Source organism: Gopherus flavomarginatus, chromosome 9, assembly GCF_025201925.1.
Source record: "Gopherus flavomarginatus isolate rGopFla2 chromosome 9, rGopFla2.mat.asm, whole genome shotgun sequence".
NCBI classification, from domain to species: Eukaryota; Metazoa; Chordata; order Testudines; family Testudinidae; genus Gopherus; species Gopherus flavomarginatus.
Genome location: NC_066625.1, coordinates 23,283,712 through 23,298,373, shown reverse-complemented (window position 1 = coordinate 23,298,373; position 14,662 = coordinate 23,283,712). Strand labels below are relative to the sequence as shown.

Below are 14,662 nucleotides of genomic sequence, written 5' to 3'. Positions count from 1 at the left end.
AATTCAGGCTTTGGCTTCTTTGTCAAAGTGCAGTGATTTCAGTCTGGCATATTCTCTCCTGGAAAGGAATGAAGTTTGAATCTCCCCTCCTACCTTCAGTCCTGGGTAAATATCAATGGTAGTCTGGTTCATCTCCACGTGAAATGATCTTAAACCACTACTCTCCTGGTTCAGCACTATGGTAAAGGTATTGTGAACAAAATCCTTGGCAAGAAGCACACTGCACTTTGATGTCAGATCATATATTCTTCCATCAAAAGTCCTAAAATGCTTGTTGCCCATCAGCACAGCATGATCTAGAGGATGATATTGCAAAAGCAATGTCATTGTGTTGTTCACAGAGCTCAGTGGGTGGCACTTATTAACTGCTTGCCAGAATCAGAATACCACCTTTGGCTATGTGTTCTCTGGAAAACTTTCTAAGATAGCCATCAGCATAAATTCTAAAGCAGTTACAAATTGTCCCCTATCAGCAAATTCTCCAGCAGGAAAAATGCATCAGTTTCCTTATAATTATATACCATGCTGGATCCCAGTGTCCCGGAACTTTGGGAAGTATGAAGACAGGATCCAAAGTTTACACTTGAGCCCATCTCGGTTTACAATTTTACTGCTAAATATACATATTCTTATCCAGGAAGCAGGAATAAATATGAAGGGTGTGCCTCAAACAGAGGAAGGCCAGCAAAATCAGAGATAAGACTGGGACTTTCACAGGTGCTGAGGATTCAACTCCAACTGCAGTCAGTGGAAACTGTGGGTGCACAGCATCTCGGAAAATCTTACATCAGAAGCATCCTTTTAAAGCCCTCCATTCTGGCCAGGTATTGGAGCCAATGAAGCATGAGACACACTGTCCAAAAACTACTGTTTCAGGAAGATATGTTGTCTAGTAATTGTTGGTCAGATGTTCAGTGAGGATTGCTCCTATTAGCAATACTCCCTATCTAATGCAGTCTCTGAAGTGTCTGCAGAGCCATCTTGTGCACTCCGAAGTTAACAGGAGTTATGTCATTGACTTCAATGAAATCAGGATCAGGCCCTCAATATGAGACCCAGATATTACCTCAGCCAAAATGCATGCTCTGAGACCTCATCACAATGGGATGTAGGTAAGATACAGATATAGTCTTCCTGCTCACTCCCCATTTCTCAACATAGTGATGTTATAACACAGCTTTTTTTACGGTATGTAATTTAAAAAATAAGAAAAATTCTCATGGAAATTTGCTGGAGTTGAAAGCTCACAAAAATGGCTTATTTACTGGTAGATGACTGTTACTCCACCAAAATATCAGTCTACATAAAATACTATAAAATGCCATCCATTGAAATATGGTGTTAATTAACAATCCTCTCTAGTTATGCAAAATTCTGTCCGGAGCTCAGAGGGGACTGGGACCAGCTGAGAAATATATTAGAGCTGTCAAGGAACTTACATTCAAAGGGACTCTCCATCATCCTCTGTTTGATTCTATAATACTCTGCTACTGGGTTGATGTTGTAGAGGTCCCAGAGGGGCCTCATTAGCTTTTCTTCAATGAGGTAGTTAGTGATGTTTGCCAGGTCCACAGAGTGGTCTCCTTTAGGCAGCATTGGTAGTTTCACTGCCACTGAACAGTTCCTGTGGGACACAAATGATTCATTCGTGTTGTTACTGGTGTTAAATTGATTCAATGCAGTTAATGTATCAAATGTTATAAAATGGGAACAAAAAGTGCTACTTAAGGCTGAGTGTACCAGAGTTATTCTATTTGTTGGTGGATATTTATTCTCCAAAGTGGAAAAAGCGGGCCATGATAGTAGATGATAACGTACATTGTCAATGTTAACTGGTATAAAGGGTGTCCAAGGATAGTTGCTTGGTTCTGTTCTCTAATAATGTAACTTGATGTGAAAAAAATATGTAAATATCTGTTTAGAAGACTCTACTGCAGGAATACGCATATCCAGGAATACCCATTGTTACCTGGCTGAAAAACTGTACAGGTTTGATAAAGGCTTTCGGATCTTGCTCACAGCTCTGGAAAACTTGGCTTCTGCCCACCTCAGCATCTGGTGTGTTGCCTAGTGGGGAACCAGAACAGCACATTATAAAATCAACCGTGACATTTTTCGGACCAGCCAGAACATTGCCTTGATATCAAAAGACGATTCACAAACACAATCATCCCTCACATTTGTCACTTGCCTGACAGCATGTCATCCTGTTATTTAGAGATAGCTTGTGAATGAGAAGTTAGCCATATTGATATCAGAGAGAAATACAGCCTTCCTATGAGGATCTCATTTAACATGTACCAACACTTCAATGAGTTGATGTGCTACAGTTGCTACTACAGATGATTGAGATCTCTGTTATATGCATTGGTTCTGCAGCACAGACAGCCTTCTTTAAATAGTTTTAGGTATATCTTACCTCTGAAGGTTCCCAAAGCTATTTACAAACTGTAGACTGACAGGAATTACACAGGTAGCTCTGGGGTGGGAAGACAGTAACCGTGTGGACAACAAGCACAGTGCTAGTGGTGTCATTGTGGCCAAAGACACCAGAGTGACACACCCTCTAATATGAAACATGTCACTGAGATACCAGGCCACTTTTTCAAAAGTAGCAAACAGCCATACCCATATATTAGCGGTATATGCACAAAGCAGGAAGAGGGAAATCTACCTGTGCAATTTGCATACACAAAAATGTTGCTTAAAATTTTAGGTGCAATTTCAGTAGCTAGTTTGAGGGCAGGTTGAGAAATATGGCCCTTGATGTTCACACAGAGCAGGCAAAACCTTGAATTTTATTAAGATCTCATGTGAACAGCCCCAAAACAGAAAGGGATCCAATGATGGCATCTACCTTGAAAAGATTCAAGGTAAATCAGCCTGAGTGGGACCTGAACCAGACCTGTATATATAGAGATACTCTTGATATTTCAAAGCTGATGCTTAGACCTGTAAGCTATCCCCTCTAACCCATATAAAAATGAAGCATTGTTTTATACTAACCATATCCAAGCCTGTTTTCATGGCTCTTAATGTCACCTGGATTGGTTCCATTAACCATACATCCTTTACAATACTGGGCACAAAATCTTGGATTTTCTTCATATATGCCTCTGTTTTCTCTTGCCAAACGTCATCCAGTGGCTTCAAAGTCACATCATAGTAGGCATCCTTCAGCGTTGCTAATGGCTCTGAAACAAGTGTGAAACTGACCTTAGCAAATAGATTTTAAAGTGGTCCCCAGCTGTACCTCAGGACAAAATCTTCACTGCCCCAGCACAGGTGGAGGGTGGGAGTGCAAGAGGGAGAAAAGGGGATCTTTCCCTGCACAGGAGATGGGAGCTTCAGTCCTTAATCTTCTCTGCAGGACAGGCTATTGAAAACAGGTATGGCCCTGGTCTGCCTTTCCAGCATCCAGCAGCAGACACTGAGATGGTGGGGAGTGCATGCTGCTTTTTCAAATCCACTGTAAGGAATGTTACATAACATGCTTTCCTCGGGCTCCCTCAGTCTGTTCCTATCTGTGCTGCATGGGCAGAATGCCTCAGCGTCTGGCTGCTCTATCACTGCAGGCTTCCCTCCCACCTCGCCACCCTCCAAGGAGGAGCAAGGGGACAATTTGGTTATTATAACCGAAAGCATAAATACACATTGAACTTGAGTCCAAGGACTAAGTCCTGGTATTGGCAATAGGGGGACAGATCACATTCCGTGACTTGGGTAGAAGTTTTCTCTTGTACCATGATGGAGACAGCTGATAATCACAGATGAATACAATTCACTTGATTTTCCTCTATTAGTTTGACTGCAAATGTCATCCATCTGAAACATCATGCGAACTGCTAGCAATGGAATGGCCTGGCAGCATACTACCCATAGAACAGGTACAGTGCTCAGAATCTAGCTAACACAAGTTCCAACAGGCTAGTCCTCAAGTTAATGGTCCTTTGGTTTAAATGCTAGGGGTGGGGGTGGCATTTTCAGCATGTGCTCCTTCACTGAGGAATCCACTGCCAGTCTTAGGCCTTGTCTACACTACAGGGGGAGACAGATCTAAGTGATAACGATCTGCATAAATAACGTAGCTGAAGTTGATGTACTTAGATCCACTTATCATGGGGTCCACACTATGCTATGTCGATGGGAGATGCTCTCCCATCAACTCCCCTCGTGCGTCTCATTCAGGGGGAGTACAGGAGTCGATGGGAGAGCAATCTATGGGTGATTTAGTGGGTCTAGACCTGCTAAATCAACTGCCAATGCATCAATCAGCCATGCATCTTTCCCCCGGTACGTGGGGCACTGTGGCAACTGGAGAAATGATCTGTGTAAATATGGATCCAGTGGAGTTTGTATAGATATTTATAAATAACCTATCACAGCCCAGAGTCTAGATTAGTGCTTTTTCATAGATCAAAATAAAACCTATTCAGCATCTAAATTATTAGTTTTCTAGCCCCTGCTTATTTCCTGCACGGACTTCACCCTGTGCAGAATACCCCCGTGCTTTAGATGGTTCTGCTTACTTTGCAGTTCATTTTGCATTTGTTGGACAGTGTCTTGAATTTTTTCCAAGTAAAGTGGGAGGTTATTCCTCAAAGTTTGCCTGATTCCACTCTGCTTCCACATCTGAGTGACAGCTTTCCCCCCATTTTGGAGGATTCCAGCAACCTCTTGGGAGGCTTTCAAAGGCCAGCCAGCTGCTTCATACAGGAAATCAATTTGCTGCACCTGCAGTGGGCCCCAAACAAGAAGAAATGTAGACATATGCAGTGATTTTTAGCAAACTTTTGGAGCCTGTTTTCCTATGACAGTAATCAGTGCTTTGGAGCTGACTACCATGTCTTTATCAGCAAACCTCACAGCTTTCCCATAATGCTTTTGTGATGAATGTGGGAATTTTCTGTACTATTTGTATGCACTAGCTGTACGACTCTGTACCCATCAGCTTCGCATCACTACCTATGGGGGGCAGAATTGGTTTTCTCCTTAGGCATGGGAGATCAGATTAGGTATGTGAGGCATACAGCCACTAGAACTGTCTGGGCTGGAATCAACACATTTGACTGGAAGACCCTACAGAAACAATAGGAACTCCAGTGACCAAAAATTACCACTTAGCTGCAGAGGCAGCTGCGGATGTGAACACAGCATGGTTGTGTCTGGAGAACAAGCCAAGAGGTATCAGGTGTCTGCATTAAGAGGAACAGGGTACACAGAGCACTCCTGGAACTAGGAGACAAAGGAGACAAAGCAGGCAAGCATGGGCTCAGGGAAAGTACAGCATGGTAACACCCTGGCTTCCACCAATAGGAACCATATCCTAAGCCAGACCCTCTCATGCTAACCCAAAGACTTTGAGATTCTGCATGCCAGGTGACTAATACGTTGTTAGCTCCTATTGAAGAGGCTGCTGGGTGTAACTGCAGATATATAGAGTAGTGCACCCTAAAGGTGTAAAGAACAAGCCTCCCACAGGAATGTGGCCTGTCTGGGCTCACTGTAGGGAGTCACAGAGAGAGACAGGGATTGCTGGTGCCCAAGGCCCAGTTTCAGACTTGTGGGGGCCATGGGCCTGCCCCTGTGGAACTATGGGGACCTTTGGGGTCTGGCATGCTAAAGGGATCACTCCAAAAGGACTGGCTACAGGCTGGCACGTAGAACAGAGCCTGTGAATCTGTGACAAATTTGTATCTTTCTTGCTAGATTCCTATAGAAAAGGGCTACCTGATTTATTGAAAACCAAAGGTAGGTTTATAGGACCAGATCCTGGAAGGTACTGAGTGCTCATAATTCAACTAAAGCCTCTGGGAGCTGAGGTGGGTCAACATTCCTTAGGGTTTGTTACAAAGACATGGAACCTTTATAAGGCTGGAGTGTGCTTTTCCTTTATATGAACAGCAGTGTCCACAAAGGATGAACCATTTAATAGTTCAAATTAAACAAAACAACAAGAGTTAATACAATGATGTTTAATTTGTATTAATGACTGTGACCGAAAGCACCAAAAGACCTGTATTCACACCATACACACTATTGTCATAATCTTTGTACAAAATATACCTTGTGAGATATCATTTGAAAACTAATAATTCACTGACTAATAATATGATGGTGAAATGCAGGCAGCAAAATTATATGTAAAGTTATAATTCCCCCATATAACATTGTTAGCGTATATTCAAACTCATGTAGCCCTGACTAGGCAGAAGTTGTTAAACAGTCTGTCCTAAACAAAGGCAAGTGTGTTTACCTCAGTTTACATATAAGTAGTAAACAGAGTCCCTGAGACAGCAAGAGAGGGTAAATCAGTTTTGCAAAGATAAAGGAAAAGCTGATGCCTCTAGCCAGGTGTCATCGATGTTGACTGTAAATCACCAGTTAAGTAGCCATTCTTTGGTAGTGAAGGGAAGGCAGGAACAGATTGATCTGAATTTTAACAAATAAGATGGAACATCTTTCACCACGAGCCTCCATGTCTCAGTCTTCATAGCGGGAAGGAACTTTATCTTGGGGGTAACCCTCAGGAAAATGCATTTCAAAGGTGGACTGGACTATAAAAGTGAGGGGCAAAACCACCCCAGGTAGTCTGTGTCTCTTGTTTCTCTTTCTCTCCCCCACTGAAGACGACAAAGGGATCAGCCTGTTGACTTTGGAAGGGATCCTGACATGAAAATTTGCTGGAAACACATGGCAAGGATTTTACCTGGAACCAAGAGTAGTTTAAGTTTTAGCTACTAGAAAATGTTCTCTCTATTTCTCTTGTAACCATTTTTTACTTTAATACTCTGTACTTGCACTCACTTAAAATCTCTCTCTTTGTAATTAAATGAATTTGTTTTGTTTTTATTCAAAACTAATCCAGTGTTGTGTTCAAACTGAACTGTTTGGGTAACTCCAGTTAAAGGAGCAAGCTGCTGGATATTGTCCCCTTACAGGGGCAATGGACCTCTAATATCTGAACTGCCCAGGAGAGGACTAGACTGCGCAGAACACAATTTTTTGGGACAATTTGGGACTGGGAGTGAGTTGGGATCACCCTGCAAGTAGTAACCAAGGCTGGTGGAAGCAGAGTGTGAATGACAGGCTGCTGGGATCGAGCTGTTGATCCAGAACTGCAGCTATACACAGACCCTCAGTCTGTTACCTACATGCTGTTAGGCTGTTTGTGAGCTGACTAGCTTTGGAGCTACACCAGCAAAGCATTGAGAGACACCCAAGGTTGCAGGGCAGGTGGTGAGACAACCCCTCACTGGTCTGGACTGCACCCCACAATGACTCCTTCCCAGAGAATAGCAAGGATGGTTCTTGCACAGAATTTCATGGTGCTCTTGGGTATACCGCATGACAGAATGGAACCATCCTGCATTAGGTGATTTAGCCATTTCTAAGATGTTAATCTTTAAGCCAACTGGTCATGTTCATTACTTACTGATCTCCTGAATTTCAAAACAGATTCATCAAACTTCTTGATCTTCTCCATGAGTTTGGCTTTAAGGTGGGACCCAATTTCGTTAAGTTTATTCTGTGAAAATATGAAATATCAGGATTTTATGATTTAGGAACCACTTGTGCTGGGCCAAAATCAATAAGAGTCTAGTCAAACTCCAGCAGAGCCCCCTGGTTGTTGAACTTCCAGTGGGGAAACAAGCTGCACATTGCTCCAAAAGGGTGCAGCCTGGGCTAGAAAGGGGAACAGGAGATATTTGCTGACTCCACAGCTCTCTGAAGATTCTCCTTCTTGCAGCACTCCTAGGGAGCCCTGGTGAGAGTTCAGAGTGGGAACTGAACTAGGATTCAGGAAACCTGGGTTCTATTTCTGCTGGATGACATTGGGAAATTGCTTCCCTCTCCCCTTTTGTCTGTCTCTTCTGTTTATACTATCAGCTCTTTGGGGGCAGGGTCTGACTCTTACTATGTTTGTACCTAGCACAAAGAGGCCCCAGCTGAGATCAGGGCCCCTGGGTGCTATTGTGATACATATAATCTCCACCCCTCCCCCAATGGATAGCACACAGGAGGCTGCAGCAGAAACTCTACCCGCCCTCCACGGGAGTGAATCTTGCAATGCAAGGGGCCTTGCCAGTGCAGTAAGGCATGTTTTCCATATCTCTGCCGAATCTGGCCCACTATCTTCTTACAGTAACATTGTCACACATGTTCTATACTCTCCCTGTGGTCTGAGCACAGAGTTCTGTAGGATTTTTATGCGGTGACAGCATCCTTACTGTCTAGCTCTAGGTGAGTTGATCTTTTCAACTCCACTTTTTGCAAGACCCACCCAAATGTTGATTCATCCCAGATATAAAAATGGTAGCATAATGTACATTGTTATCAGGGGAGAATCCCAAACACCTCTAATGTGCCATGTTATTGGATACAATCCATAAATGAAACCCATCTGGAGGATGTTCCACTAATTTGATGAGGTAAGACAGAGATGGGCAAACTACAGCCCGTGAGCAAACTACGGCCTGCGGCCCCCAAGCTCCTGGCCCAGGAGGCTAGCCCTAGTCCCTCCTCCACAGCTCCCCTTCCCCCACAGCCTCAGCTCACTCTGCCACTGGCGCAATGCTGTGGGCAGCAGGGCTGCGAGCTCCTAGGGCAGTGCAACTGCAGAGCCTGGCCTAACCCCGTCTCTGTGCTGCGCGGTTGCAGCGCAGTCCAGTTCCAGCCGGGTGATGCGGCTGTGGTGCCACCAGCCACTGGTGCTCCAGGCAGCGCAGTAAGAGGGCACAGAGCAGGGGGGGTTGGATAGAGGGCAGGGGAGTTAGGGGTGGTGGTGTGGATAGGGGTCGGGGGGAACAGGGGGTTGAATGGAGTCAGGGCAGGGGTCCTAGGGGGGCAGTCAGGAAGGAGGGGGGGTTGGATGGGATGGCAGGGGGAAGTCAGGGGCAGGGATTCCAGAGGCAGTCAGGGGACAGGGAGAAGGGATGGTTGGATGGGTTAGGAGTCCCAGGAAGGCTGTCAGGAATGAGAGGAGGGGTTGGATAGGGTGGCAGGGATCCAGGGGTGGTCAGGGGACAGGGAGCAGGGGTGTGTGGATGGGGAAGGGGTCCCCGGGGGGGGCATCAGGGAACAGAGGGGGCAGATAGGAGGTGGGGGCTAGGCCACAACCCCCTCCCCTAACTGGCCCTCCATACAATTTACGAAACCTGATGTGGCCCTCATGCCAGAAAGTTTTCCCATCCCTGGGTTAAGAAAATATTCTGTAGCTCAAAATGCAGCACTACTATCAACTGCTGCTAAAGGCATCTCACCTCAACTTTAACTACTGGATCTCCACAACCATGAGCCACCAAACTCAAGCTCTGATTAACTGCAGTGAAGATCAATTGTCCCATCCTTTCTTGCCTTATGCCATTAACACTGAGATAAGCATTAACGGTAGCCATCTGTTGTCCATCAGTACATGCAGTGAGCTCTACTCCTTCCTCCAAGTCCCCTGGGAGAGTAAAAGGAGATATACATTTGCCCAGACAACATTGCCAGGCATTGGTGTTTTAAAGCCAGCTTTATAATTAATTGAATAGAGCGGTATTTATGCAATAGCTAGAGGGGTTATGTCCTTGCAGAGAGAAGCAAGGACTAACTAGGAGAAATGTCAAATCAGCTTCATTATTAGGATTTCTCCCGTTGTGTAACTTGTATCTACTATACACAAAAAACGTGCAGGCTTTTTGAAGCATTGGATTAATATAATAAGCTGGTGACATTCTTCTCAGATCTCCATAATGAGTCTTGTGCTCTCCCTTGGACTTCCACAGGCTTTCACTGCTGGAGACTAATTCAAATCCTGCAGAGGTCACAAATGAAAATGTGTTGGGCAGTCTAATCACTCATTCACCCCGCCAGAAATGACTATATGCAGTAGTTCCACACACTGAGCCATTTCTGTGCAAGAGAATCCCAAGAAGGGAGAACTGAGGTGTTGCATGGCTTTTGCCGGCATTTCTCACAGCCGCTACATACACAGGTTCTGAGTCAAGCCATTGCTATCAGCCATTGATTTGCACATTAAACCCCATGTAGGCAAGGGGAGGATCAGTCACTCAAGACAGCTTTTCAACTACATCACCACCTATTCAAATCCAGACTTGGTTAGGAGTTATTCACAAGTCACTACCACACAGCCTATATGAAATGAGTTGTTGGGCTCAGTACACAGGGTCCATATAGTGAAAAACTATCATCATAATTGGCACCTTTGTTAATAGGCTCAACTCCTCAGATTGAATGGCAACGAAAACTGAACGGAGCTGGCACTTTTTCCTCTCCTGTGTGTGCAATGCAACTGGCTGTCAATCGCAGCTTATTTTTAACAATTGCAGCCCTTATATACTTACCCTTTACATAGCCCATGTAATACTGATGACACTCCTTTCCTTTAGAAGCAGTTACTTTCACTTTCTCTTTTGGATCAATATTTCCCTCCATCAAGACTTGGCTTTGAACAGCTGAGGAAGTAGCAGTTCCTGTCAGGCCCAGCCAAATATCCTCAGATGCTTTTAGCTGCATTCATAAGAAAAAAAATACATTGATGCAGAGCCAAGGCAAAGAATAAACGAAGCAACATTCAGTGATGATGTTGGAATGCCAATGGATTCTACATAAGACTCGATGGCAATGGAGATATTTTTTCAATGCCTGTGTTGAAAAGTTCAAGCAATAGGATTATTGACTTGAGACAGAACAATTTGATAGCAAAGTGGAGTCAATCAATTACAGCATTGCACACTATGCCAGGCATGTGGATAATCTTTTAATGGTAGCAATGAAAAAAACACTGATCGTCAGTTACTTGCTATGCTGTCAGCTTGTGCCACTCATTGATAGTGCATGTGCTGGAGCATAAAGCTCATATATGCATGAGTTGAGTCTCCCACCTTTAATGTCTCTTCTTTTGATATAGTTCTTTTAGAATAATGTCCAAATCATTAAAATATTTGAAGTGGTAGCGAATGTTGCATGAAATAATTATGCTTAGCTATCTGTGTTCCTCCCCTAAACATGCTCAACACAAGTCAGGTGTTGACCTCAATGCTTTTCTCTTCCCCAGGAGTTCCTCTATCTTACTTGCTATCTACAAGTTAAAAGCGAGAAAGAAAGGTGTTTGCCTGACTGATGATCATGGTATCAGGCAGTTCTCCATCTCTCTTGTAGAGACCACTGTTGTTTTCTGGCAATGGACCCTTTGTTTCCCTATTAATATAATATGCTTGTTTTGGCTGAGATCCTGTTTTATGCTTCGTCAACTAGGGCAGCCACTTAAACTGCAGGTGCTGAATACAGTAGCAGGCTGTGGAGATCATTTTAAAAGCGTAACATACACTCCAGTAGAGGTACACTTACTGCATTTGTCACCAAAATCTGCAGCTGTCTAGTCTTGGTACTTTCTTTTCTCTTGTGGTCACACTGCATCTGCAGTGCATACTAACATGGTAAAGAGGGATACTACCAAAATCATGAAGCAAAATCCTTTTCAATTTTAAGCTTGCATTTTCCATATTTTACTTAGTCATTTACTGCACTCGCACAGACTGGAGGCTAGATGGCAGTATGCCTTCAACAGAGAAAAAAAAATGACAGTGCTACAAAGCCGTTATTTTAAAAGACTTCACAGATGTCCATGCCCAGCATTAAACTCACTTCAAATTCCATCAAATATTTCTTCACTTTAGCTGTGCTGTTATTCTTTAAGGCTATTGTGAGCACCCCATCATCTCTGACATCACCAGTATGGTGGAGTCTGCCTTCTGACTGCAGGATGACGTCTCCTCTGTTGAGCTGATGCCTTCCAGAGAGAATAATTACCTGAACATGGAAAACATCCCTATTTAGGCTTAGTTTTACTATGGAAATTAAGAAGAGTAAGAGAATCTGCAAGAGTTGCCACAGATCTTGGCATTCTCTCAGTCACACAGCAAAATGATGAACCACACTTGTCATTTCAGAAACCAATGCCTCTTAACACTTGCAGCTCCCTCTTACTCTATTGTGCCTCTAAATCTTTGTGATTTAACTACTGTACATTCAATGATCACTTATCTCTACAAGACTAGATGAATGGCTGAACTAAAATTGCACTTCTAATAAAACAAGTGAATTTCTTTCTGGTCTTGTACTGAACTACTGCAGCTGTCATTCTGGTAGATATATATAAATAATATATATATATAATATATACACACACACACACACACACACACACACACACACACACACACACACACACACACATATGAGCAGAAGATTTTTAAAGCAGAAGGATATATCAGATTTTAAAGTGACATGGTAAAGATAGGTCCAAACTTCAAAAATAAACATCCACCAAACTTTGAAAAAGTTTTACTGGGACCGAGATGAGAACCTATTTTTAACTGGGCTCAAACCAGAGGTGAAAGTACGCTGCTATGGGCTGGCACTCTGTTCCGGTAAGAACAGCACCGGCCCATACCCAGCCGTGGCAGTGCTTTAATGTCCCTGCCCCTTTTGCCTCCCATGTTGGCGGCACTGCCGGTAGGGTCCCATACCGGCAGAGCTGCCGACAGGGGAGGAAAAAGGGGCAGGGACATTAAAGTGCTTTAAGGATGGGTCCTTTGCTGCGGCAGCGCTTTAACATTTCTGCTTTAATGTTAAAGTGCTGCCACGGCAAAGGATCCTGAAGAGCTTTAATGTCCCTGCGCCTTTTGCCCTCCCCCGCCCCAGCCTCCAATGGGTGGGGGAGGAAAAGGAAGCAGTTGCATTTAAATCAACATGGGAGTCCTAGACAGCACAGGCCAGGGGGCCTGGAAGGCCTGGTTGGGAGATGCTGACCCCCAAGCCTCACCCCTTCCGCCTGAGGCCCCACCCCTTTAGGGGGGGCCAGAAGGACCCCCCCGGCCAATACCGGTAATTGTCCTGACTTACTTTCATCCCTGGCCCAAACCTGCTGTGCTTGCCAACAAGGGAAGCAGCTGGGAAGAGACCAAATTTATTTTACAAATACAAGACCTTAAGTATGCTGGTGAATATTGTGACGCTTTTAATATCTACAGGGAGCTCTGGATTCTAAGCATGAAAACAGGACAGAACACAGAAAGATGTCCAGTTTGGGGTGTAAACTAAAACAAACATCAAGCATGGGACCAAAGCTTGACCTCCAAATTCTACCACTAGCACCAGAGCCAGCAAAGGCTGGGAATGCTCTCAAGGCAATATAGCTAGGGCTGAAGGAGAGCCCGATATATTGCTCTCTGGTGACCTCTCTGACCAACTACTGGAACTGCAGAGATGAGCTCTGGGAAAGGTGAGGGCCTTTGAGTGAGGGCATGGGAATGGAGTGACTGGCATTCTTAAGGGGGACTAGAGAATCTCTCCAAATGGGACATATATAAAAAAGTAATGAGAGTTTGGTGGTAACAGCTCTTTTTCCCCATCCCAGAATGCCATTCAATTTTTATTTATATTTTGCTAAATTCTAGAAACAAATATCTGGTGGTAATTTTTGTGGAACACTGAGGCTCAATGAAAATCAGTCATTTAACTTGCAAATACTTGTGAATTGCAGTAGGAGCAATATACTAATATCCAACTTACATTTGGAAGGTCACACAGTGCAAGACTCATGTAATTATCCAGCCAAGTTGAGAAGTCTGTTTCTATTTTACCTAGAATATGTTGCCTGCTGCACGAGGTCAGAAAAACATTTTCCAAAGTGGCTTCTAACTGAACTTTATCTGGATACAATGGTCTGTTTCTCTGTATTAAACCAAGAAAATACTCTGTTAATGTAGCAATTGAATGAAAAATTATAGTTATCCAAAACAACCGTTTTCTCCCACACATGAGGTTGCCAACTTCACTCTCCATCCCATGCTCATGGTTTGCTTCTGAACCAAAAGAAGGTCCAATATACATATATTGCCAGCTAACTGGTGGTGTCAGTGCCATGTCTCACCCAACTCCTGTTACCCAAAGAGCCAAAGCTTCAACATAATCCAAAAATACAGTTCTTTCACTAGAAAGCATGTTGGTTTATCAGCATAACTACTGGGCCCCAATACATACCATCACTACAGTATCATTGTATACTCAAGGCAGAAGTGATGCCTGTATTTTATTTCATTTGATTTATTCTTAGCTATTCTACAAATCTCTCTCTTTTTCCATGTGAAAATAAAGGAAATCCATAAATAGTGATAACTTACAAAGTAATAAGAAAGGAATCTCCTTCAGCTCCATGGAAAATGCTTATAAACTGTGCTTCAAAATCCATTCTTGAGTTTTCACTGAGTTCTAAGGTGATTCATGTGAAATTCAAAAACTAAGGATAAACCCTGTCAACACAGAAATTGCTCCTGCAAAGTATACGATGAGTAAACAGATGTAATAGTCTTTTGATACCTCATATGTCAAATTCTGTGAGATTTTTTTTCCATCCCAGTTCAGATCTAGATATTCAGTAAACAAGACTGTTGTTTGTTTTATAGACCCACATGCCTGAAGACTTCCTACAGTTAGTACTTTCTGAAGCTGGAAGAGAGAAAAATGGAATATACATGTTAGTGCCTTTGCCTGTCTTGTATTTCCTTTCTGGAAAATTAGTTTGCAGTTATACAAAATGCATTTTATAAACTCCTAGAGAATTGCTATCATGACACATGCGCCAAAGCAGAAT

General features: G+C 43.5%; 1 protein-coding gene across 2 annotated transcripts in view; it reads right to left on the bottom strand.

The window, feature by feature from the left end:
* Positions 1-14,662, bottom strand: part of LOC127057570 (uncharacterized) — a 188,997-nt gene that overhangs the window by 12,739 nt on the left and 161,596 nt on the right. For both annotated transcript variants that reach the window (XM_050966400.1, XM_050966401.1), the window contains exons 59-69: positions 14,389-14,517; positions 13,582-13,743; positions 11,653-11,817; positions 10,350-10,515; positions 9,264-9,448; positions 7,436-7,528; positions 4,530-4,734; positions 3,007-3,194; positions 1,970-2,067; positions 1,440-1,624; positions 94-296 (exon numbers count right to left, since the gene is read on the bottom strand). In XM_050966400.1, coding sequence (XP_050822357.1) covers positions 94-296; positions 1,440-1,624; positions 1,970-2,067; positions 3,007-3,194; positions 4,530-4,734; positions 7,436-7,528; positions 9,264-9,448; positions 10,350-10,515; positions 11,653-11,817; positions 13,582-13,743; positions 14,389-14,517 — 1,779 coding nt within the window. The remainder of the gene's footprint in view (positions 1-93; positions 297-1,439; positions 1,625-1,969; positions 2,068-3,006; positions 3,195-4,529; positions 4,735-7,435; positions 7,529-9,263; positions 9,449-10,349; positions 10,516-11,652; positions 11,818-13,581; positions 13,744-14,388; positions 14,518-14,662) is intronic.